The sequence below is a fragment of the Oenanthe melanoleuca genome, chromosome 5, assembly GCF_029582105.1.
Source record: "Oenanthe melanoleuca isolate GR-GAL-2019-014 chromosome 5, OMel1.0, whole genome shotgun sequence".
NCBI lineage: Eukaryota > Metazoa > Chordata > Aves > Passeriformes > Muscicapidae > Oenanthe > Oenanthe melanoleuca.
In genome coordinates this window covers 12,076,694-12,099,066 of record NC_079339.1, presented here as the reverse complement: position 1 = coordinate 12,099,066, position 22,373 = coordinate 12,076,694, and the positions used below count along the sequence as shown (strand labels likewise).

At 44.1% G+C, this 22,373-nt stretch overlaps 2 protein-coding genes across 4 annotated transcripts in view; both read left to right on the top strand.

The window, feature by feature from the left end:
• Window positions 1-4,394, top strand: part of RRAS2 (RAS related 2) — a 40,449-nt gene extending 36,055 nt beyond the window's left edge. Inside the window, exons 5-6 of the mRNA XM_056493092.1 lie at window positions 2,332-2,450; window positions 2,922-4,394. Of these exons, the coding sequence (XP_056349067.1) occupies window positions 2,332-2,450; window positions 2,922-3,009 (207 nt within the window). The 3' untranslated portion in view covers window positions 3,010-4,394. The remainder of the gene's footprint in view (window positions 1-2,331; window positions 2,451-2,921) is intronic.
• An 11,999-nt stretch (window positions 4,395-16,393) lies between these two features.
• Window positions 16,394-22,373, top strand: part of TUB (TUB bipartite transcription factor) — a 137,424-nt gene continuing 131,444 nt past the window's right edge. For all 3 annotated transcript variants that reach the window (XM_056493272.1, XM_056493269.1, XM_056493268.1), the window contains exon 1: window positions 16,394-16,784. In XM_056493272.1, the coding sequence (XP_056349247.1) occupies window positions 16,603-16,784 (182 nt within the window). In that variant the 5' untranslated portion in view covers window positions 16,394-16,602. The remainder of the gene's footprint in view (window positions 16,785-22,373) is intronic.

Genomic DNA, 22,373 nt, shown 5'->3' with positions numbered 1-22,373 from the left:
TCACATCTTCTGTAATGAGTTTTTATGTGAGAAACTTTTACTAACTGTCTGAACAGCACTGAATGAGTGATATCCAGAAACAAAAAGTAAAATATCCTATAACAGAAAGGATGACATTATGAGTGGTTCTCATTTGTATTCAGCCTTAAGCTCATTAAAAACTGCAGAACCAACACACACAGATGTACACACAGTCACTACCATCAAATCTGTGGTTCTCTTTATTTCTGTCAAAATAACATCCAGGCTTCTTTGAAGAAAAAGGGTTTAGTTTTTATTTTGGTGTTGATGTTAAATAAACTATCCCATCACACTTCCTGGAAAACCTGTCATGTTACAGGGTTGTTGTACTCAAGAAGGGACAACAAAAATGAAAATTCATGGTTTTATTTACAAGTATTTCTATGTTTGTACTTACATTTCCCTCAGCTTTGAAGATGGAACTGGTATGTTCTGGCCTCTAATTTACATTTTGGGCACTGCACATGTTTCCATAGTGTTTCCAAACCAAATGTTTTTTTAAACTGACTTTGAGGCCACTAAAATTGACCATAAGTAAGTTGACAATATACTCATAAGACTGACAAAAAGGATTATTTTGTAATTTAACAGTTACAGACATTTTAGTAAATACAACAAGAACTTTAGTGTGTTTATAATGTTTTAGATGCAGGTTACTGTGGAAGTGTAGCTTAACTTTATTACAATGTTTGAGTTGTACCTGTAATGTGCTTTAGGTACAATATCAAAGAAATTCTTTAAATGGATGTTTAAAGAGTGAGTTCAGTTTCTTCTCAGAATTATACATTACTTGCCAATTATTTATTTTTGTTGAACTTCAGCCTCTCACTTTCTGGGGCTGCAGTAAGCTATGCAAGGATGAAGGAGAGTAAAAGGAGTTAGTTTTGCTAGAGTTGTTGTAGCTATAACTTATTAGTCTGAGGTAGGGATGTACAGAAGGTTCTGGAATAGGAGATTCTACAGTCATTGATGTGCCAGAAAATAGCTACAAATATTTGTGCAGCCTTCATAAGCTTTGCAATTGGAATATTTCAATATCTGAGGTCAGAGGGGAGGGTTGTAGTGAAATTGTTCTAGCTAGGGGAGCAGGGGTCTTCATTATTATTCAGTTTTCCAACAGCAGAGGAGGATTGAAGGCTCCAGTTCTCCTTGTGCACCCTGCAGTTAAAAAGGCAGCTCCAGTTGATCTTGGGGTTGAGTTGGTTCTGAGGGTTTCTTTTTTGGCTTCAGCTGAAGATGATAACACTGAAATGAATGCAGAGTTGCTGTGGGTGTTTGAGATCAGCAGATGCATCCTGAATTACTCCAGCTAATGGCACAGGGTGCTGGGAGCATTTTGTGGAGCTTCACAAGGGTTTAGTGGGAGCAGCCCTGATTTCAGCAGGAAGTGTATGGATATAGCACCAGTGGGATGCTAAGGACAGAGGAATCAAACATGTGGAGATGCCATGCATGAAGGCTCTTAAACCACTGTGCAGCTGTTAAGGAACTAATTTGCAAGCTGAAAAGTACTTATAGACCATGCACTGTGGTGAATGCTGCCACTACTTTTCTATTTCCATTTCTGTGTCACTTCTTAATTTAATGAATTAAACTAAATTGAAAATAAACTTTCCTTATTTTTGTTCCTGTGTCAGTCCTCTACGTGCTGGTTTAATGTTTTTCTGTGAAAGCAGTGTAATCTTTGACATTTCATCCATTAGGCATTGTCTTGGCAAGATCTGCTGTACTTCCTTTTATCACTGAAAGCTGCCCTTTCCTCCCCAGCCCTGTGGGTGACCTTCCCCTTGGAGCCTTGCACCACTCAGGGTGGCCTCTGTTCTCTGACCTCACTGCTTTCCACCTCATCCAAAAATACACAGTGGGCTCCTTTGGCTTTGCCTTGTGCCTGACTTTTTTTATGATTTTTTTTTTTTTTTTTTTTTTTTTTTAATCTAGATTTAGCTGGGACAATGCAAAGGTAAATTTAGTAATAATATTCAGAATTCTGTTAGTAATCCAGCAGATGCTGACTGAAGCACTTGCTTTGAGGAGGGGCAAAGGCCTAATGTCTGCCTGTCAAGGAAAACATGTTCTTATGCAGAACTGAAGTGAAGGCACCTGGAGTGAGGGGAATTCTTTGGAAAGCTGCTCTTTGTCTATTGCAGAAACTTCCTTTTAAAATGTCCGTTTCCCAGCTGTATAATGTAAAGGGTGAAAACTGTTCTGTGCCCAAATAACCATTATTGTTTGAGGGAGTTGGATCCTTAGCATGCCCATGCAGTGTGTGCTGATACAACCCTTGATATTAATGACTGCTCTCTGTTACAGGTGACACAAGAGGAAGGCCAGCAGCTGGCACGACAACTTAAAGTAGTATACATGGAAGCCTCAGCAAAAATCAGATTGAATGTAGACCAAGCTTTTCATGAACTTGTCAGAGTTATAAGGTATGGTAATTGAGATAATTCATGTCCATGTATTAATGGATAGCTGCAGTTGGAAATTGCTGGGAAGATTCTGCCTGCTGTTACCTCTAAGCTTTAGCCAGTGATCTCCATTATAAAACACTCAGGTGCATTAGGAAAAATGTTTACATTAATTAAATATATATCTGAAAGAGAATCTTCCAGATTTTATTGATCACCCAGTCAGTAAATGTGATAGACTGCATCTGAGACTGGTAAAAAATTTGGTTTCTTGAAAGGCAGAAATCCAAAAAGTGAACTCAACAACTATCACTTATTTCATCAGTAATTTCACTTATTTCATCAGTAATTTCACTTATTTCATCAGTAATTTGAATGTAAAAAGGAAGTGCATTCCCTATGAAAGTATAAAAAGAAAGTGTAGAATATAGTAGTTGTGTTATTGTACCTGAAAATCATTCTATGAATTTAACTTGAAATACCTATTTCCAGGAAATTTCAGGAACAAGAGTGCCCTCCTTCACCAGAGCCAACACGGAAAGAAAAAGACAAGAAAGGCTGCCATTGTGTTATTTTCTGAGAATCCCAAGAACCAAGCTATCAACTGCCAGATCATTTTTTTTTTTTTCTTTCCATCATTTTACATCACTTCTGGTATTGGTCTAGCCTTACATGTGCATGTCCTAAAAGTGGTCACCAGAATAGCCTTAGTCCAAGAAGCTGGCAGAATAGTTCTTGAAGAAGACTCGGTCATCCTGGGGCAGACTTCAAACCAAAACACTAAGGCTGCTTCTCTAATACCACAGTTCCTTCCTTCTGTCCCTTCAGAGCTTGCACCTTGTGGAGTTTTATTCGCAAAGGAGATGAAACAAAACCGTGTAGGACGAGGTGTTGAAGTCATGCATAAGTTGTCTCTTGTGAATTAATTTATTTTTACTTCTGACATTTCATTAGCTATTACAGAGACCTATATTGGAGTATAGAGAATACTTTTTAAAAAAAGGGGTGGATTGGCTTTTTGTTTTTTTTTGTTTCTGCCCTCAGTTAAATTAGACTTGAGTATTCAGCTAGCCTTAAGAAACCTACACTGAATTTCATTGTCAGCAAAAATTTTCATCTCTCATTTATGCTGCAGTTTTATTTCGGTGGCCAAAACATTCTACTGTATTTATTTTTTGAATCCAGAACAGCTACAGGATGATTACTACTACTATTAGGATATGGCCAAATACCTGAGCTCATTCTGGATTGAGGCATTTTCAGCTTATTAAGAAATTTCACATTATGTTTGGAAACAAATTGTGTCTTCCTTTGTATTTCTGGGTAAGGGATTAAGGAAAACTAAAATTGTAGCTGTTTTTGTTTCATGTGATATAAAAACGAATTTGATCTTTCCATTGTCAGAGATGATTAAATGTTTTTGCTATATACTTTTATACATTATTTTCTTATCAAACTAGTTAACAAGTATTTTTATATGTTTGTAAGCAAATATGCTTTCACAGCATAACTTGTGTATATGTAAAGATGAGTATTTAATTCTCACAGTTCACTTTTAACTGACAAAATGTGGGATTTGCCAAACTGTGGTAAATTTCTCCTTACTCTCCTGGTTATACCCAAGAATGGCCAATTATGTGCCTGCCCAGCACACCTATAGAGTAAAATCTAGTGTTGTGTTTTAATGAATTTCAGTATCCCTTACTAAAGACTGACCATTATGTGAATTATTAAACTGTAAGACTTTTAACTGATTGTTTAGTTAAACTGTGGATGGTTGTTTAATTTTGAGTTCTGTGGATTGTGTTTAAACAATTCAAGAGTATGGTCCCTGATATTGAAATACTGAGTGGTATTGCACAGTTGTCACCTTAACTGAATGTGTCCAACAGTTCTTTGAAACTTGATTATTAAGCAAACCCTTGTATAACTTCAGGTGCTAGAATTAAAGATGATCTAACCATTTTCGGGGGGTAAGCACACTGCCTCTTTCTGAATCTCTTCCAAAACCTGCATTTTTGGGGGGGTAGGGGGGAGAAGGGCATGATGGAACCTGGCTAGGGAATAGCAACATGTGTCTGCAACAGCATTTTCCTCAAGCTTGGAAATAAGAAACTTTACTTTCAAGAAACATTTCAACTGAAGTCGTGACAGATGACAAAAGCTGATGTTTGCTTTGGCTTGAAGTGTGTAGTCAGTGGTCCAATGAACAATCCTTGTGTTTTCAGGCTGTGCTCACTGTCAGGTGCTCTGCCATAAATCTGGAAGTGTCTCCTGAGAAAACAGGGCTGAAACGAGTTCCAGGTACCTTTACAGCAGCAAGGCATTAAACCTTGAATTCAGGCAACTGCCAGGCATTGCAGAGCAGTTGGAGTTTTTAGTGTAATTTAGATCTGCTTGTGTAATGGAGCTTTGAGAGAGTGGGTAGCTTCCCCTCCCAGTGGATTTATTGGTTGATGAAAGGCTGCTTAGAAGGAGTGTGTGCAAGATTCAAACTAGAAGTTACAGTGGAAACACATTTGGGAGATGCATTGCATTTTTCAAGTCAAATGTAAGAAATTACAGCCTGCAGCAAACACCACGTGTTTTCTTAGCTATGTCAAGCTCTCTGGAGTTCAATCACTGAATGTGTGGCATTAGAATGAGTTAAGACAACAGATTACAGCATGTGTGCTGAGACTGAACTTGTGAGGTGAACATATCTTTAGCTTTTATAATGTTTTTCCTTTTTTTTTTGACCTTTCACTCATGGTAGAATGGCTTTAAATAGTAGAGTGTTACACAGAAGCTTTTTTTAACATGCAGCTCCTCATAACTGATAGAGAAGGTTCTAGAGATGGATAACTTTGAGGAGGTTGGTGCTAAGGAACCTACACCTGCTGAGCCATGTTGTAAACATGGTGAACCTTACAAACAAAATAAACAACCCTGGGACCACCAGCAGCTGCTGTGCAGAGTTTATTAACTAAATAAACATGTGCATCTGCTTTTTAAGGCTTCTGTTGGAGAGAATGTTAAGAGAAATCTCTGATGTTATAATTATTGTCAAGACTGTGACATCTCCATAAGGAGATGTTAAATGTAGGATCCTTTGCCTGTTAAATTTGGATCCTACTCTTCAGACATGAAGTAGATATTTAGAGAAGTAATAAGGATTTTTGGCCTGTAATGGTGACCTAGGTGGTTGTGAGTTCAAAACAGCTGAAGGTATTTCAATGATTTATTTTTCTAATTGTTGTAGCTGAAAGTAATGGTTAAAATGGTGCTTCTGGCCCCTGGTGTAGGGCTTGAAAAATATAATGTGGACCTTGTCAGTCTTTTAAACAGTAGTAGTCCTGATCCATATGCCTTGGATTGGTTGTGAATTTACAACATTGCCACCTTGCTGTAGGAAGAGTTTAGCTGACAGTCCAAGAGAGATTCTTAAACCTTTTCTGGCAGAAGAAATGCTTTAAGATTTGTCACTGATATTTGTAGTTACTTCAGTTCAAGGCCACATCCATAAATCTATTAAACTTGCAGTTCAGGAATCCAGAGTGCTTAAAATGTGCACAGAAGTGATCTCCTGTTCTGTAGGGTCTGGATCTGAGTTCCAAAGCACAAAATAACACCTCTTCCTGGCATCTCACACTGCTGAACCTGCTACTCCACTGGATGAGGAGTGGGGTTGATGTGCTCATAGGCAAAAGCCTTTTTATTCATGGGAGCAGGAGATGAGCTGTTGTGAAAAGCTTAATAATGCAAAATATATTTGGAAGGTGTTAACTCCCACTAATGCCAAGGAAAACTCTGACTTAAATGCATGGCCTTGTGGTTAGTCATCATTGATAAGGTTCAAGTCTGGATACAAAGAAAAACATTGGCTAATGTTCTTCTGAAATCACTAATGTGACAAGATTTCACCCCTGGTGTAGTGCAGTTGCTGACTGGCCTTGCCATATCTTGTTACAAGACTTTGATGAACTTACTCCTAACAGGAGACTTTTGAAGTTAGCTAACACAAGCCCAGCACTGCCAAAAATTATCTGTGCTTGTTCTTTAGAAGTTCATTGCTGGGAAAGGCTCAAGCTGAACAGAGCCTTGATTAAATCAAGTGCAGGACGTTTACACTTGATTTAGGCATAGATTTTGAAGTTGTTTACCCTCATGATAAAAGAAAAACCTCAAACAGAATTTAGGAAAGCAACCAAGCTGGATATAGGGGGGCATGAGAGTGTTTCCTTTGTTTCTGCAGTGACCCACAGCAGGGCAGCAGTCTACCAAAATATGAAGGCTTAAATTGCCAAGATGGGCTGTTGCTCAGAGCATCCTGGGTGGTAAATGCACTGCTCATCACTTGTAGGTGTGGCTTTTTCTGCCTTCTTACCTGTAAATTCAAGTTAAAATTGCAGGCTTGAAGTGAATTCTGGGTTTTGCATGGTGGTAAATAGAGATCTCAATCCCAGCATTGTATACACATGTTGGAAGGCCAGAAAACATTGGGAAAAATCTTTTTTGCAGACCTCTGACCATGGGAACACTTGCATGCAACAGGTGAGGTGCAGAAATGAGGCTAGGTGGTGGAGTAGCCTTTAGCTGGGAAGATAAAGAGCTTTAAATGAGAAACCACAGATGTGGAAAAGGCAAGGGATTAAACCACAAGGAAAATTTAATACTCAGGAACAACATCATGAGTCTGTGCTGGGCTTGCTTTCTGTTTCAGATTTTTCTGTTTCTTGCTTGCTGTTCTAGACTTTTAAGACTTCAGTTATTAAGGGTTTGAGAGATTTATTTATTTGTTGTGACATTAGCACTTCTTAAGCTAGTATATTTTTAAAAAATACTTCTGATATGAAAATATTGTAGAGGGAGAAATTAGCAAGTAATGTGCAAACACCAAAATTCAAGACAGCGATTAAACCTCATAATTCCTCTCTTAGTCCAAGGCTTGGATTAGGGTGTGCTAAACCCAGTTTTCACACCAGTGAAACTGAACTGAAGACTAGTAGAGCACAGTTACTTCTCTGACTGCCCTGAGATCTCCTGCAGACCACCACGAGATGGCACCAGGGGCAGCACTACATGCAGCTGGGAGATGCTGCGTTCCCCAGGATCCCCGTGCAGAGTTAAGTGCTTGCTCAGTAGGAATAGACAGCAGGAGCCATAACAAAGCTGTTGGTCTGTAGTAAACAGGGCTGTGTGTCAGGGCTATTTCAGAGTAATTATTTTCCATGGATTCTGTAAAATCTGGATGTTCAGTAGCTGGGGAAAAAAAATGGTTTATAAATGGTGATTCTGAAGAAATTGATATGAAAAGCAGGAAGGATGCTTCAAGTCTAAAATGTTCAAAGTGTGCTAACTAATACATCGCCCAAATTCTTAATTTCTCCAGTTTGCCAACTTTTGTAGTTGCCAGCTGTGTCAGGAATATCAGAGGCAAAGCAAAAATGAGTGATACTTGTGTTTAGTAACAATAATAACAAACAATGTACAATTTGCAGTCAGAAAGCTGTGCATAAACACTTTGTGTTCAGCTAAATAATAGATCTATGATGATTACTGATAGCAAATTTTTAGGGTTTGTAGGATATCTGGGAAGGCATCTGTCACTGCCAGGTCCTGAGGTTTGGGCTCTTCCCTTGCTGCCAGGAGCTGCTTTGTGATTACTTCTTTCCAGCAATATTACTTGTAATGAATGTCCTTGAAGGGCTCTGGAGTGGAAGTAGGAGATACACAGCTGTTTCCCACTTGTAGCACCAGAGCAATCCCTTACAACTCCTATTTGATGTCTTCATCTAGGACTGAATGTGGCATATTCCTCAGACTGTTCCAGACCATTCCCCTCTGTTTGCCTTTCAAGAATTAGGTGTTGGACAAGGAAAATGGGGAGCTGTTGCTGGGTGATTTAGTGACAGTAGACACCCAGAGCCTCCATTGCCTCTTGAGCAACCTGCTTTCCAAGGTCCATGTGAGGAGGTAGAATGAGGAGAAGAGGCAAGAACAGTGGCTAAGGATCAAGACAGGGTTACTTAGGAAGGCTTGACCCATACAAATTCACAGGACCTGATGGAGCCCATCCAAGAGGGAGAGAGAATGTGCTGAGGCCCTCACAAGGCTGCTGGGATATCTTTCATGACTATCTTGAATGGAGAGCAGGGAAATTCCTGGTGGCTGGAAGAAGGCAAATGTTGCCTCCTCTTCAGGCAAGGTCTGGAAACCAATATAGGGAAATGCAGGGAGTCATCCTTGCTTCTGTGTGTGGAAAGTCACACAGTGAGTCCTCCAGGAACATATTTCTGGGCACATAAAAGGGAAGTGGTAGGGAATGGTCTATATAAATGTATGAATTTTCTGGAGTCTGACACCTGACCACCAGGACTGCCCTCTGTGGCAAAGTGACTGAATTTGTGGTGAGAGAGCAGTGTGTTTTTACCTCAGCTCAGCAAGCCTTTCAGCACTGTTTGCTATCCTATTTTGATACCAAGGTTCAGGGTGTTGTGGGCTGGGTAAAGCACTGACTGATGGATTGGGCTCAGAGGGAGTGGTGCTCCTCAGTGTGTAACAGGCTGACCTCCAGGCAGAGTGTGGTGACAAGAGAAATGCTGCAGGGATCTCACCTGGCATCTTGGACATTTTGCCATGGCCTGAGGAAACAACTCAGTGCACTCTTAACGTGTTTGCAAGTGACGCCGTATTGGGGAGAGCCAGCTGGTGAGCTTGGGCATGTGGCTGCTGGAGGAACAGGTCAGCAGGAGCCCGTGGAATTTTACAAGGACAAAGGCAAAGACCTTTTTAAAATCAGAAGTTTTCTTTAAAGCAGCTTAGAACTCTAGCAGAGCTCTGTGATTTACCTGGATTTACTTGTGCATGCCAGGAAGGGTGCTCTGGACCATGGTGGCTGCCCAGGGCATGCCAGGCTTGCATTGCTGCCTCCAGTTCATCAGAGATCCAGAGAGAAGAAACAGGAGCAGTGCCTTGTGCAGCTGATGTGTTTTAGGGGGTTATTCAGATACCTCTGTTATATTTTTGGATCTGTTAAATGCTGCTTCCCATTGTGGGGAAGGTGCTTGTTTCTGGGCAAGAAGTAGCTTGTGGAGTGGGATGTCAAGGAGACAAATGGTGAAGTCTTGCAGGCCAGGCTCAGATATTTTAAGTGAACCATGAAACAGGTGTTGTACCTTGTGTGCAGAAGGACAAGGGGCTTTGTTCTTTAATTATGGGCTGTAGCCTGTGAATGAGGAATAAATGCATTACAAGGCTTTTGCAGTTTGGTTTCCAATGGTCACCTGCCAGAAGATTCTGCTACTTTAATATCTATACATGAATCCTCTGGAATAATGCCCTATACAAGAGCAGACCTCTGCTGTGGTTTTATGCTCTAGTGAAGGATTTTGTAATTCAAAACTCTTCTCAGCCTGAGCAGGATCAAGTGACTTTTTTTTTTTCCATATCTGGCAATTACATTATTTATTTCAGAACAACATTAAAAACCTGGAAAGCATAACTGCTGTGTTCCAGGGTGAAATCTGTCACTGTTTATCACAAACCTGAGACGTGAAAAGGTTGACAGCTGCAGGCAGATTTGTTGGTGCTTTTTTGCCTGCTCTACTGAAAATGACAGGGTTTTTTTGTCCTTTGAAATGTGGTCACCACCTCATTTTTGGCTTGTGTCACTGCACTGAGGTGACAAAGTTCCCACTTTCCAGTAGAGGGGACAGCCTGATGCATGTGGGCATGTCTCTAGATTTCAAATAGTTTCATGTTCCATTTACCTGAAGTAATCAAAATTTCTCGTAACATTTACACAATGATTATGTATTTTATAAGCTTTAAAAATTAATTTTTAAAAGAGTAAATTTATTGAATTTTTATATGTTTTGCTGTTTCTGCCCCCCCCTCTTCCAGATTCTGATTTTAAAGCCTGAGGAACATTTTTGAATCTTCCTGGTACTGAATTCCTTCTCTATCAAAATGCCTTATGGAAGAAATTCTTTACTGTGAGGATGTTGAGGCACTGGAATGGGTTGCCCAGGGAAGTTGTGGATGCCTCCTCCCTGGAAGTGTTCAAAGCCAGACTGGCCTTGAGCAGCCTGGTCTAGTGGGAGGGGTCACTGCCTGTGGCAGGGGGCTGGAATGGGATGCTCGTTGATTTCCCTTCCAACCCAAACCATTCTATGGTTTAAAATCTCTGTATTAGAAGCCAGTCAGTGTCAGTCCTTGTTCAGGACAGGGCTGCCTGACTGGCTGCTCGTCCACTGTCTGTGGTAGCTGCAAAAATCTGGGAATGTTGGTATGGTGTGTGAGGACACAACCTAAAGAGGCATCAGGAGTTTCCTTCTGAATGCTGAAGGCAGCAGGAACTGTGGAGGAACAGGAATGGGAACAACACATGTAATGCAGAGCAGGGATTTAAAACACCTTTGCTAACACCTGGTTCTGTACTGGGGCTGATGCTATTGCTCCTGCAACATAAATTGGGAAAAAAACCCAACAACTATTGTGATTTTGTTGAACATGAATGTCAGTTGGTAAAGCTCAGGACTTCTTTCACAGATAGGAGGATGCCAGTCCAGAGGGATGAATGCAATATAAAAATCCCCAGCAGGTGGGGACTGGAATGTCCCAAAGAGTGGCACTGCCAGGTGACTCCCGAGGGGCTTCAGGGCTGACACAAGCTGCTGCAACCTGAGGGACACACTGGGAGCTGCTGGTGTCCCAGAGGAGGGGAACCTGGTGGATTGGAGCATCCTTGTCCAGAGCTGCTTTGTGCCTTCTTTAACACAAGGGAAATTCCAAATTGTCTGAGCAATCTTTATATTTCAGCTTTTTATTTTTATTGATTAACAAAGCAATACCTCACAGAAGGCCACTATACTCATCCAATGGCACAGCCTTACATGTTTTGTGTCGCACCATTTCTGTGCATGTAGGAAATCAGGATATATTTCAGAGAGGAGTTGAGGATGAAAAGAGCTAATGAATTACTAAGAGATTGCTTTAGCAGATCACACTGCACAGATGGATGAAACTACCACGCTGTCCTTTCAGCAATATGGTCCATGAGGGAGACTGAGCCTGCTAAAACATACAGAAAAATACAGATCAGCACCCACGCTGCTGTGGACTTCCTCTGCTCTAGTAATTGTAGTATTTTCTATAGAGCAAGTACAGCATACACATCACATATATATATAGTAAATATAGTATTTTCCAGCTCTTAAAAAGAAGAAAGAAGTTGAGCTCTCATGGACACAGTGCCAGTTTCTTACACTTGTGAAGACTGGGACTTTAAAACCACCATGGATGGTATGGTCAGGTTTCTAAACACTTCCAGGTAGATTACCAGAGGGTTGTGTCATCCTGTGGCTGTGTAGGAATGGGGGAATTGCTGTGTGGAGGCTGCAGGGCCAGTGTGGGTGTCTCCCAGGGTTTCTTGGTTGCTGCTAGGAAAGCTGTGCTGCTTCAGGTTCCTTTCTGCAAGATTTAAATTGTTATGCTGGCTTCTTTGCAAAATGCCTGGAGCCTGACAAATGAAGTTGTTTATTGTATCAGGAGCAGCATAAAATCATAATGGCTCTTGGAGAGAATTTTTAGAAGCTGCATTGTCCTTTGGAAGAAAGATGAAATACAGAATTATGCCAGATGCTCTTAAGGATGTAAATACCCTCTTTCCAGGCAAAATCATTAAGCCCAACTTTCACAAGCTTTACCTTGGCAGAGTAATGCCAAGGCACACTCCTCCTTCCTGAGTTCCCCTGCAAAAAGCATTATGTCATCCAAGGCTTACAGTTCCCAGCATGGATGCTGGGTGTCCTGGAATCACCACTGCTTGTCCCATTGCTGCATGTTACTCCTCATTTTAACAAGCTGCTCCACAAGCCTTTTGTGCTGTTGTCTTCTATTTTTAATTTTCAAATTATGTCGTGTTTTTTTTCACAGGCATCTCATGCTTGCTGTAAGGCAGCAGAGCTCCTATGGGGATGCAGGCTCTGCAGGGCTGTTCCTGTGGGCCCCAATCTCCTCCTAAGCAAGGCCCAGGTGTTTGTTCTGCAGGGGAATGCACTGTCCAGGTGTGAAAGTGTTTGTAACTGGTTTTCCTGCAGGTTTTCCTGGAGCTGTCTTAGAACCTGTGTGGCTGTTGAATGAGAGCTGGGGTGTTTTGTTCAAGCCAGCCTGACTCCCTCTGGAGCTGCTTTGCAGGCTGGGCTGCAATATTCTCCTGCTGGTGTCTCCCAGATGTCACCCTGCTGCTGTCCCCAGCTGGAGGCAGTCTCACATCGTGGGACAGTGGCATTCTGAAAAATCCCTTTGCAGTGGTGCTTAGGGGACCAGATCTCCCCTGTCCTTGCTCTGCCCCACCTCCTCCTCACTGCAGAGCCCTCTTTGAACCCGGGCAGCCCCTCGGGAGGACAAGGAAGAACTTTTTTGTCGAAGCAGCAGGGCAGGGACTTTATGGAGACCCGGAGCATCCTCACCTCCAGGCAGCAGCCCCGAGGGCTTGGAGAAATCCCTGCTTGCGTAAGCACTAATTATCGCTGCTGAAGGACTCCTAATCTCATTGAGCAATTGTTTGGGGTGGTGGGGGCAGCGTCGGTCCTGTTGGTACAGTATATATACTTAATCACGGAGTGGGCATGCCCGAAAGGCATGCTTAAAACTCAGAGTGTTTCTAGAATATGTAATGTGGAGTTTAGGTTGCGTTCTTGACTTCCCACTGTTAAACCCGTTAGGCTCCATCCAGTGACTCAGCAGGTACTTTGCCATTTGTCTGCGGGGAAATGCAGCAACAGCCTGCTTGCTCCAGCCCTGCTGCCAGTTTAATTTTTGTGCTGCTTCAACAGCTCAAGCCAGTATTCCAGATCCCGTTTATTTGGGTGATAAGTCATTTGCCGTATTCTGAGCACTGAAGCAAGGAAGATTTTGTGTCTTTTCAGCGATCAGTTCCAGTCTTTCTCCCAGCTGGCACTGGGATGGGGAGTCAGTGGGGCAGCTTCTCAATGCTTTTAAGAAGAACTGAAATGTTATTGCTGCTCCAGCATTCATATGCTGCAACCCAGAAGCCCAGCCCCTTGCTCCCCCCCGATTAAACATGCTTGCTTTGAGATGTCCCTGCATCTGCAGTGGTCAGAGGGAACCTCTGGAAGCAGGGAGCAGATGTGACTAATTTTGGATGTGTGTGTTCAAACACATGGGTGACACATGCCCTGAAGCACTGGGAGCAGAACCGATGGCAAGAAAACCATTTCTGTCTCTGACTGAATTCCAGCACAGATCTCATTTGTGTCATGCCCCTTGCACATGAGTGTCCCAGCTTTGCCACCAAAACATTTCTGAAAATTTCAGCTTTGAAGGAACATTGTCAGCAATGCAGGCTGTGGGCCAGGGGGCAGCAGAGCTGGGACACTTGCAGAGGAAAGTCACTGCCCAGCAGCAGGACCTGGAGGTGCTCACAATTGATCACAAGGCAACAGCTTCACCATCAGTCATTAGTATTTGTTCTGAATTAGTGAAACAAGAATTGACTCCTGAGCAGAAGGGTGGGGATATTTTGCATTCAGGGAGATGCCACCCACTGCAGGAAGCAGGGAGACAGCTGTGTCCCAGCAGGCTGAGTCTGCTGCCCAGTTTTTCTGAGGCCTCTCAAGTTGATGTTTGCCTGCAGCAGAGCAGTGGAGGCCACACTTGTTTCTGCTCTGGTGCACCTCTTCTGAGTGGACGTGTGTGAAGCAGTCCCCTGAGAGGCACAGTCAAGTCCTCCAAGCACTACTCTGCCAAAGTTTCTGTGGGGGGGTTGTTTTTGATGTGTTACCCATGCAGAGAGGCTGTGCTTGCCCTGAGGTTCAGCAGGGTCAGCTCCAAATCTTTGCATACCATCTGCCTCAGCATGCTGCTGTGATTGCACTTTCAGGATGAGCCACCGTGGCTGACATTCTCCTGCTCAGTGCTTTGGTCCAGGATGACTGAGAAGGAGCCTGAGGTGCCAGTGAGCTACACTTTGACTGAGGCACGTGAGCAGGAGAGCAGCCAACCTGTGCTCTTGCTTTTATTGATGTGCCTTGAGGGGTTTGTTTCTGACAGAGGCTTCTCTGGGCTCCAGGAGCTCATCAGGATGATTTTTGGCTGCTCCCATGTGGAAGATGTTGGCTTGAGTAATCTCATAGACAAGTGAATGGTTTCTGTTTGCCCATTTCCAAATGTCTCATTTTGAGCAGAGCAGGTAGGTGGAGGAGATGGGCTGTGAGTAACCCTGCTTTCCAGATGTTTCAGGTCACTCAACGTGGATTATAAATGAGATAAATGGGAAAGCACTGTCTGTACATCCCATCAACAGCAGGGTATATGCAGTTACAAGGAGCAGGGCTCAGGTCTGGGCATTTTAATTGCCATTCCAAGGAACCCTATTTGATGTTTTCCCTGTTTAAAAGAAGTATGGCCAAATATATAGGAAGGGTTTGATTTGGGTTAAAACTGGTATATAGAAAAAACTCTTGGGGTTATTCTGCCTGTCCTGATGCAAAGGGATTGAGGGTTTGGTCTATTCACCCTCAAAATAAAGACTGGAAATTTAAAAAGTGATGGCAGGCATTCATTTACTTGAACTGGAGGAACTGAATGGTGCAAGAACAACTGGCTAACTGATGTCCCTGAATACCTTTGAACTAGGAATGGGAAGTCTCTGTCAGCAGGGTGGAACTCCAGGACTTTCATCTGCTTTCTGGAATTCTAGGGGATTCTTCACTAGCAGCCTCTGGAGCTTCAGCCTGAAACCCTCATCAGATACAGTGGTTTGTGAGATGACTGACTGTGCCTGATTGACCCAAGTCCTTTCCAGTCCTTATTTATGTATCCTTTGGATTATTCTATTCTATTCTATTCTATTCTATTCTATTCTATTCTATTCTATTCTATTCTATTCTATTCTATTCTATTCTATTCTATTCTATTCTATTCTATTCTATTCTATTCTATTCTATTCTATTCTAAATTTTTTTATATTCTCATGAAATGAGAAAGGGCAGGGCTGGGCACCTGGCTGGCCAAGCAGTGAAAGAAGGAACCAGAAGATGCTAGCACAGGCCAAAGAGTTGGGACAGTCTGGGTGAGGTTTGAGAGCAGTGCCCCCAACCCTGTGTGTCTGTAGATATCCTGCACTGCCCTGGGGGCTGGCTGTGCTGCCTTGGCACTGCTGCCAGCATCTCCTTTGGCCTGGGAATGGCCAGGTCCCCCTAGGTAGCCCCATGTGCTGTGGTGTTGCAGGAGATGATGGGGTCATGGTCCTGCTGTCTCTGTGCCTGACACTGCACAGCCACTCACCTCAGCCGCCTCACAATCCCAGTGTGACACTGGGAAGCAGAGCTGATCCCCAAACACTGGGCAGATGTGGGCACCTGGGAGCACCACAGGCCCTGAGGATGGAGGTGAAAAACTGAGCCCCAAAGGGCAGGCCCTGCCATGGGACACTGCTGTCCCCAGCAGGGACATGTGTGCAGGAGCCTTGAGGGGTGGTTTGGCCTTTGCTCCTACACCCAGCTCAGGGATGTAGGGCTGTGCCGTCCCTGGGCTGAGCTGGGACCCTCATCTCTGCCCTGGGGTGAGCTGGGACCCCCATCCCTGCTCTGGCTGAGCTGGGACCCCCATTCCTGAGCTGGGGTGAGCTGAGACCCCCATCCCTGCCCGGGCTGAGCTGACTCCCCCATCCCTGCTCTGGTGTGAGCTGGGGCCATGCCCTGTGCAGCAGCAGCGGCTGAAGGGGTGCCCAGCCCTTCCCCGCAGCCCGGGGCCCCGTCCCAGCCCCGCAGCCCGGCCCGGCCCTGAGGGAGGGCGCTGATCCCGGCCGTGGGATGGATCCATGGAAGGGATCCCGCGGCGAGCCCGGGGCCCGGCGCTGGGTGGGAGGCGGCTGATGTCAGCGCCACGGGCCCGTATCTGTGGCAACCGGGATAAATAAATAAATAAGGCTCGTGTGGCCGGGCAGGAGGCGCTCCAGCCGCTGCTCTCCCCGCTGGATATACATCCCTTAAGCGGCTTAGCGCCGCGCTCCAGCCTATTACCTGGCGTCTCCTCACAGCATCCAGCCCCTCGGCGGGGACACCGGGAGCCTCCCCCTCTCTCCATCCCTCCTCCTCCTCCCTCGGCGCTGGCAGTGGTTCGCTCCAGCCGCCGGGGCTCCATGGAAGCCGCTGCCGGGCGGTGAATGCCGGCGCCAGGCCGGGGGTGGCTGTCCCTGTCCCTGTCCCTGTGCCAGGTGTGTGACCGCCCGCCCTGCCCTGCCCTGCCCTGCCCTCAGAGCCATGCCGGGAGCGCTGTAGCCCAGCCGGAGATGGACGGTGTCAGCAGCAACAGGAACATGTCTTACAGTAGATGGAGTTACAACAGGTACCGTCTGTCTCGGTTGGGTTTGTTGTTTTCTTGTTTGCGTTTGTTGCTTTCTTGTTTTTTCCCCTCCGTGGTGCTGTAAAAGCATCAGGCTCGGTTTATATAAACCGAGCCCTCTTCAGGGAAGCAAAGCCCTTCAGTGATGCTGCTTTTCCAGTCTCGGGACAGCCTGCGCTCCCGGGAACTCCAGCAGCGGCGTTCGCTGATGTTTAGCAGGTGCTGGTTTGGAAAGCACGGTGGGACTTTCACCCCTGGGCTGGCCAGGCCTGAATGCTCCAGCCCTGAATGCAAATGTTCCCAAATGCTCTCTCCTCTGAGCAGGGCTCTGGATGCACTGATCACCTCGGCAGTCACCCAGAACTCTGAAAGGTGTCTGGAGGAGCTGCTGCTCAAGGCTTTCCACAAAGACACACCAAAGCTTGGGGCATGGAGGTGGCAGGGAGCCAGGATGTGCCTAAGGAGTGATGCTTTCAAGAAGCCTGGGTACCACAGAGCTGAGAGGGCTGAATTTGGTGTCTCATTGAGACAGTAGAAATATTCCCACTGTGTTTCATACCAGCATGAGTGCTTTTCCTCTTCCCAGAAACAGAAATTTATTGTACAGCATCAGTTTTGTTTTTGTGATTCATAGCTGTGACTGACAGGTTCTTCAAGCCTGGATCAAAAAAAAATAAAGGTACAAACTTCATACTCTTCTTTTTTTTTTTTTTTTTTTTTTGTTTTGTTTTGTCTTGTCTCTGTAAATGTTACACCTGAAATGCTAAGCATAAGCAGTGTTAAGCATCTCGCTGTGTCACTACCACAAGCCACCATGATATTCTGGAGAAATAGCCCTTGGAAGTGCTTTTCAGTGCTTAACCAGGTATTCAGCCTTGCCCACGCTCTCTGGATGCGTGGGTATATATGTTTTATATGTGCATCTAGAGAGTTTCACTCATTTTTTGTGCATTCCCACTGTCTCAGCAGTAAAAATACAGATACAGTGCTGCCAATGGCACAATATCTTCTTTTAAAAAAAGTGTATGTGTTTATGTGTATGTAAAACTGAGTTATACAACAAGCTGTGATTTTATGCTGCATTGTCCCATGCAGAGGATCTTCTCCATCTGATGCCACATCCTCATAGAGCAGCAGAGAGACCCTGAAGAGCTCAGTCTGTCCCATGCAGCCCAAGTTTACAGCAATTTCAATATTCTTACCCTGCAGTTAACAATCCAAACATTTCACACAAAATCCTCTTGGAGGTTTTCTCCCAGTACTATCACATTGTCATCTAACCTTACGTATTGTATTCTATTTCTCCAGTTTTCAGTCTTCTTGGCCCTGACAGAGAAGTCACTGATGAGTGTTCATCAGCTTTCACCTGGGAACATTCTGCATTTGTGTGTCCACCCTGCTTGGCTGTCCTACATCATCTGGGGGGGATAAATACAACATTTCAGTGCCCAGGCTGGTTTTTTGGTGGCTGGCTTTCCAATGTGGGGATTTTTCCTAATAAATCCAACTCTATACTATATGTATATACACACACATATTTCAGTGCTGTGAGCATGAGGAGTGAATCATGGCTTTAACTCACAGTCTTCTTCTGAAAACCAGTGCAGAGCTGCTCTCTCAAGCTGAGCTTGCCCTTCCACACCCATCTTGTGCCCAGGTTCCTGACAGGAGAAGGAGCTCACTCTCTTTTATCCCAAACCCTGATGGCTGATGTTTGCTTTTGGGTCATGTCCCAGCTTTGGTCTCACTCAGCAGTGGCCACAGGAGTCCCAGCAGCTCTCAGGGTGGCAGCTCTGTGGCAGAGATGTGGGACAGCCCTGTGAACAACCAAGCACTGTGTGAAGGCAAACATCTTTTTCTTGTGAAAAAGAGCACCCAGGTACCCCTCTTGTGTGGGCATCCATGGATCAGCATTGTAGGAATAGAGGGACAGGACCAAATGAGCAGGTGCTGCCTCCCATATATACAATTGTATTCATAGTCTAGAAAGAAACCAGGCATCATCTATGAAATTAAACTAATTAAACTAAGGGTTTGGCCTTTGGATTCTGTAAGATGCATGCATGGATTTTTCCCCACGGAAATGAGGGGGGAAATCCTGTGTCCCTTCTCAATGGCCACAGGTGTGCAGCTTGCAGGTATTTTTATTTGTTGTGTATCTCAGCATTTGGCCCTGTGATTGTGGTATTCCCATGGGCTTGCTGCCCAGGATTTGCACAGGTTGCTCCTGCAGATAGTTTGTGCAGCCAGGAGTGAGTCCAGTCACTTGACTGCAAAACTGGAGGTGAGGGAGTCCTCAGCTCCTCTCTTAACCAAGGGGAAGCTTCTCCCCACTCCCTCCCCCAGCCTAGACCAGTGTGTGTGTAAGAGAAGCAGAAACAATGGGAAAAGTCTCTTAATGATCACATTTGGCATTTCCTTATCTTGTGCACATCTTTGCCTTCCTCCCATTTTAGTGCTGTTGTAATTCCCTGGTCACTCTGGACATTGCCAGCTGGAAGCACAGGACAGGCAGCAATTTAAACAAAAACTGGGGATATTTTGATGATCCTAGAAACACTCAGGAAGTCTGGATTCAGATGGCTGACTTCTAGAGTAAAAAAAAAAAGCTTCTCTTTCACCTACTGTCCTTGGTGACAAGCTGTTTATTGGACAGTTTATATTCAGTTTCTGTTTGGTTTCTTTTCCTTTTGAACATCGTACCTGCAGTCCTTGGGTGTGCAGAAATGCTCATCTTCCAGGGCAGAGTGAAACTTGTTCTCTTCCAAGCTTTCAGTGTTCAGTGCTGGTGCAGGTTTTGGCAGCTGGGCTGATGCCTATCAGCACTCTTTCTGCCTTCTCCCAGCTTTCTTTGGAAATTGTGCAGGCCCTTGCTCTTGGAGATGCTTGGAACCTCTTCATGTTGGTGCTATCTGCAAGTGGAGGTTTTACCCAGTGCTTCTCATTATTCCCAGGTGGAAATGAAAGCTCAGAGAGAAGAGTCAATATGATAGGAAGGTGAAAATGGGGAATAGTCTTTGGCTGCTCTAAGACTGTAGAGCCATTCTCATGAACTGGAACACCTGAGTCCTTCCTAGCACTCACAGCAGCTGGTGACCAGATTGTCAAAGGCTTAAACTTCAACAACACCACCCAAATTTGACCACTGAAGGTCAAAATGGTGCTTGTGAAGGCTCAAGGGAGCTCTGATACCATTCATGTAGCTGAATTCAATTGAAGGCACAATTTAGGACAGTGTGCAGGATTCAGTCAATCCACAGGCCCAGAAGACCAGTTTGAAATCAAATATATGGGCAAGGACTGCAGAATGGGAATCTGCAGTCCACATTTGGAAAAACTGTGCAAGGAATCAGCGGTTCCCTACAATTTTGCAAGGTTTTTTCATGAATAACTGGTCTGTGTTTAGCTCTCATGGCTAGTGCAGAAGGATTTCTTCAGGAGCAGCAGGAAGTTTTACAGAAGGAATGGGTAATCTTTGCATTATACCTATGCATGAACAAAGATGTGTTTTTACGAAAAGACAACAAACCAACAAGCCACAGCAAAATACCAGATGTGAAGTCATCCCTTCTTTCTCACATCTCTCCCTGACATCAATACATTCATTGTTTTTCTCTGCTTTCCTCTCTTTGTTTTGTCTCCAGACTTTCTATTTCTTTCCTGGAGTGCTTCAGTGCAGTCATCCTGACCTCAGTAATTACCACACTATGAATGACAGAAGTTTTATCCACCAGCATTTGGAAGTATGTTTTGGGAAACCTGCTCTCAGGCTGTTCCAACTGTTGGAGACAGCTTGAAACTTTTCCCTATTGATCTATATCTTTGTTCTATTCTGGATATCAGTGTTGTTTTTTACTTTCTTTTGAAGCTGCTGTTTCTGGTTTTGCCTTTTTTTAGCCTGTGTTGAAAAGCTGTGACAGTGCATCTGGGTCATGGTGTTGGGGGGTTTCGATCTTAGATCTTTGTTTTTGAAGGTTTTTAGACTCCTCTGCCTTGATTTTTCTGGGACATGCTTTCATCAATGAGTAAATGGGGGCTGTCCTCCAAACTTCATCCAAAAAAAGCTGTCTTAGAGAAACTTAACTTTCTTTTTCCATCTCTTCTTTGAAGTAGCATCTGTGAAATCTTGAAGCACGTACAGGTTTGCTGCAGTGAGTGCACTTTACCCAAGAGCAGCTTCTCTCTGTTTGCAGCCAAGCCACCCTTCTCTCCTCTGCCTTCAGGTGTTCCCTCCTGGATGAGATACCTTTAAAGCTGTAATCACTGGACAAAGGATCTGTGAGGACAAGAAGAGGAAGTTGTTCTATGGGACAAAAGGAGAGGTAGAATCAGCTAACCCTCAAGTGAAGCCAGAATAAAACATTCCTGTAACAGATACAGAAATCCTTACAAGTTTATCAGTTTTGTGCATTTAGTTTGCTGGAATTAGGCTTTTTGCTTTTCTTTCATAATAAAACATCTTAATTTCAATGACATAGGAGAAGCTAGAGTTTGGGAGTGATGTTTCTTTCCTTAAGTCAAGGCACAAGGAATGACCTGAGGTGAGTTCATTGCATCCTCCCATGCTCAGGGTGAATGTTTTGTGTTGGTTAGCAGCACATTCTCCAGAGGCTTGTGACAGCCTGTCAGAGAGGTGTGGGAGAGGAAACTTCAGCTCCTGCTTCCCCAAAGATAAAATTTTAAAGCTTCTTGAACAAAAGTAGCCTGAGAATATAATTTAAACATACTTGGCTCATGTACAGCATGAAAATCCTAACAAATGTAAGAATTTCTTCACTGCAAGAGTTGCAAGCACTGGAACAGGCTGCCCAGGGAACTGGCTGAGTCTCCATCCCTGGAGATATTTAAAAGGCACTTTGATGTGACACTTGGGGACATGGTTTTGTGTGGACTTGGCAGTTCTGGTTTAATGGTTGGATTTGATCTCCATGGTCATTTCCAACACAAATGATTCTGTGGTTGGTGCATGGAGCAGTAAAAATCACAGCCAGCAGCTCAGCAGTGAGAGTGCAGTGTAAGTGTTTAAAGGAAATTTAGTGTTTCAGCTGGTCTTCAGTTTATCCGTAGTAATGTTATGTATCCAGGTAACATTAGTTAGGAATTTTCACTAGGAAGGAAAGAATTACTTGAGTCTTAGCTTGCAACAAGAAACCAACACAAAAATATACACATTTTTTGTCAGTAGGGTAATAGACCCCTGTAAAATTTCCAAGGTCTCTGCAGAGCTCTGTGCTTAAATCCTGCCTGCAGGTTGTCTCTTGAACCATTAGGACAACTCAAGCATTTCTTCAGAGTAGCAGGAGGAATAGGAAACCAACAAAACTGTCTGTGAAGCGTGATGTACCACAAGAAATGGCATGTCATGTACCACAAGAAAGGCTGCTCTGGGTCTCCTATTAGCACTTTTCTCTTTCCTTGCTCTGTGGTCTTATCACACACTCTGTGTGAATGCCTTTTGTTACCGTGTCTAAAAGAGACATTAAGTGCCTCATCTCTGGAGCTGGAGCACAGAATTGTCACTCTCTGCTGTGCCTGATTCCATGCACAATGCAGGGAAGATAGAACACTGCAGCTCTGAGCTGTTAGACACTT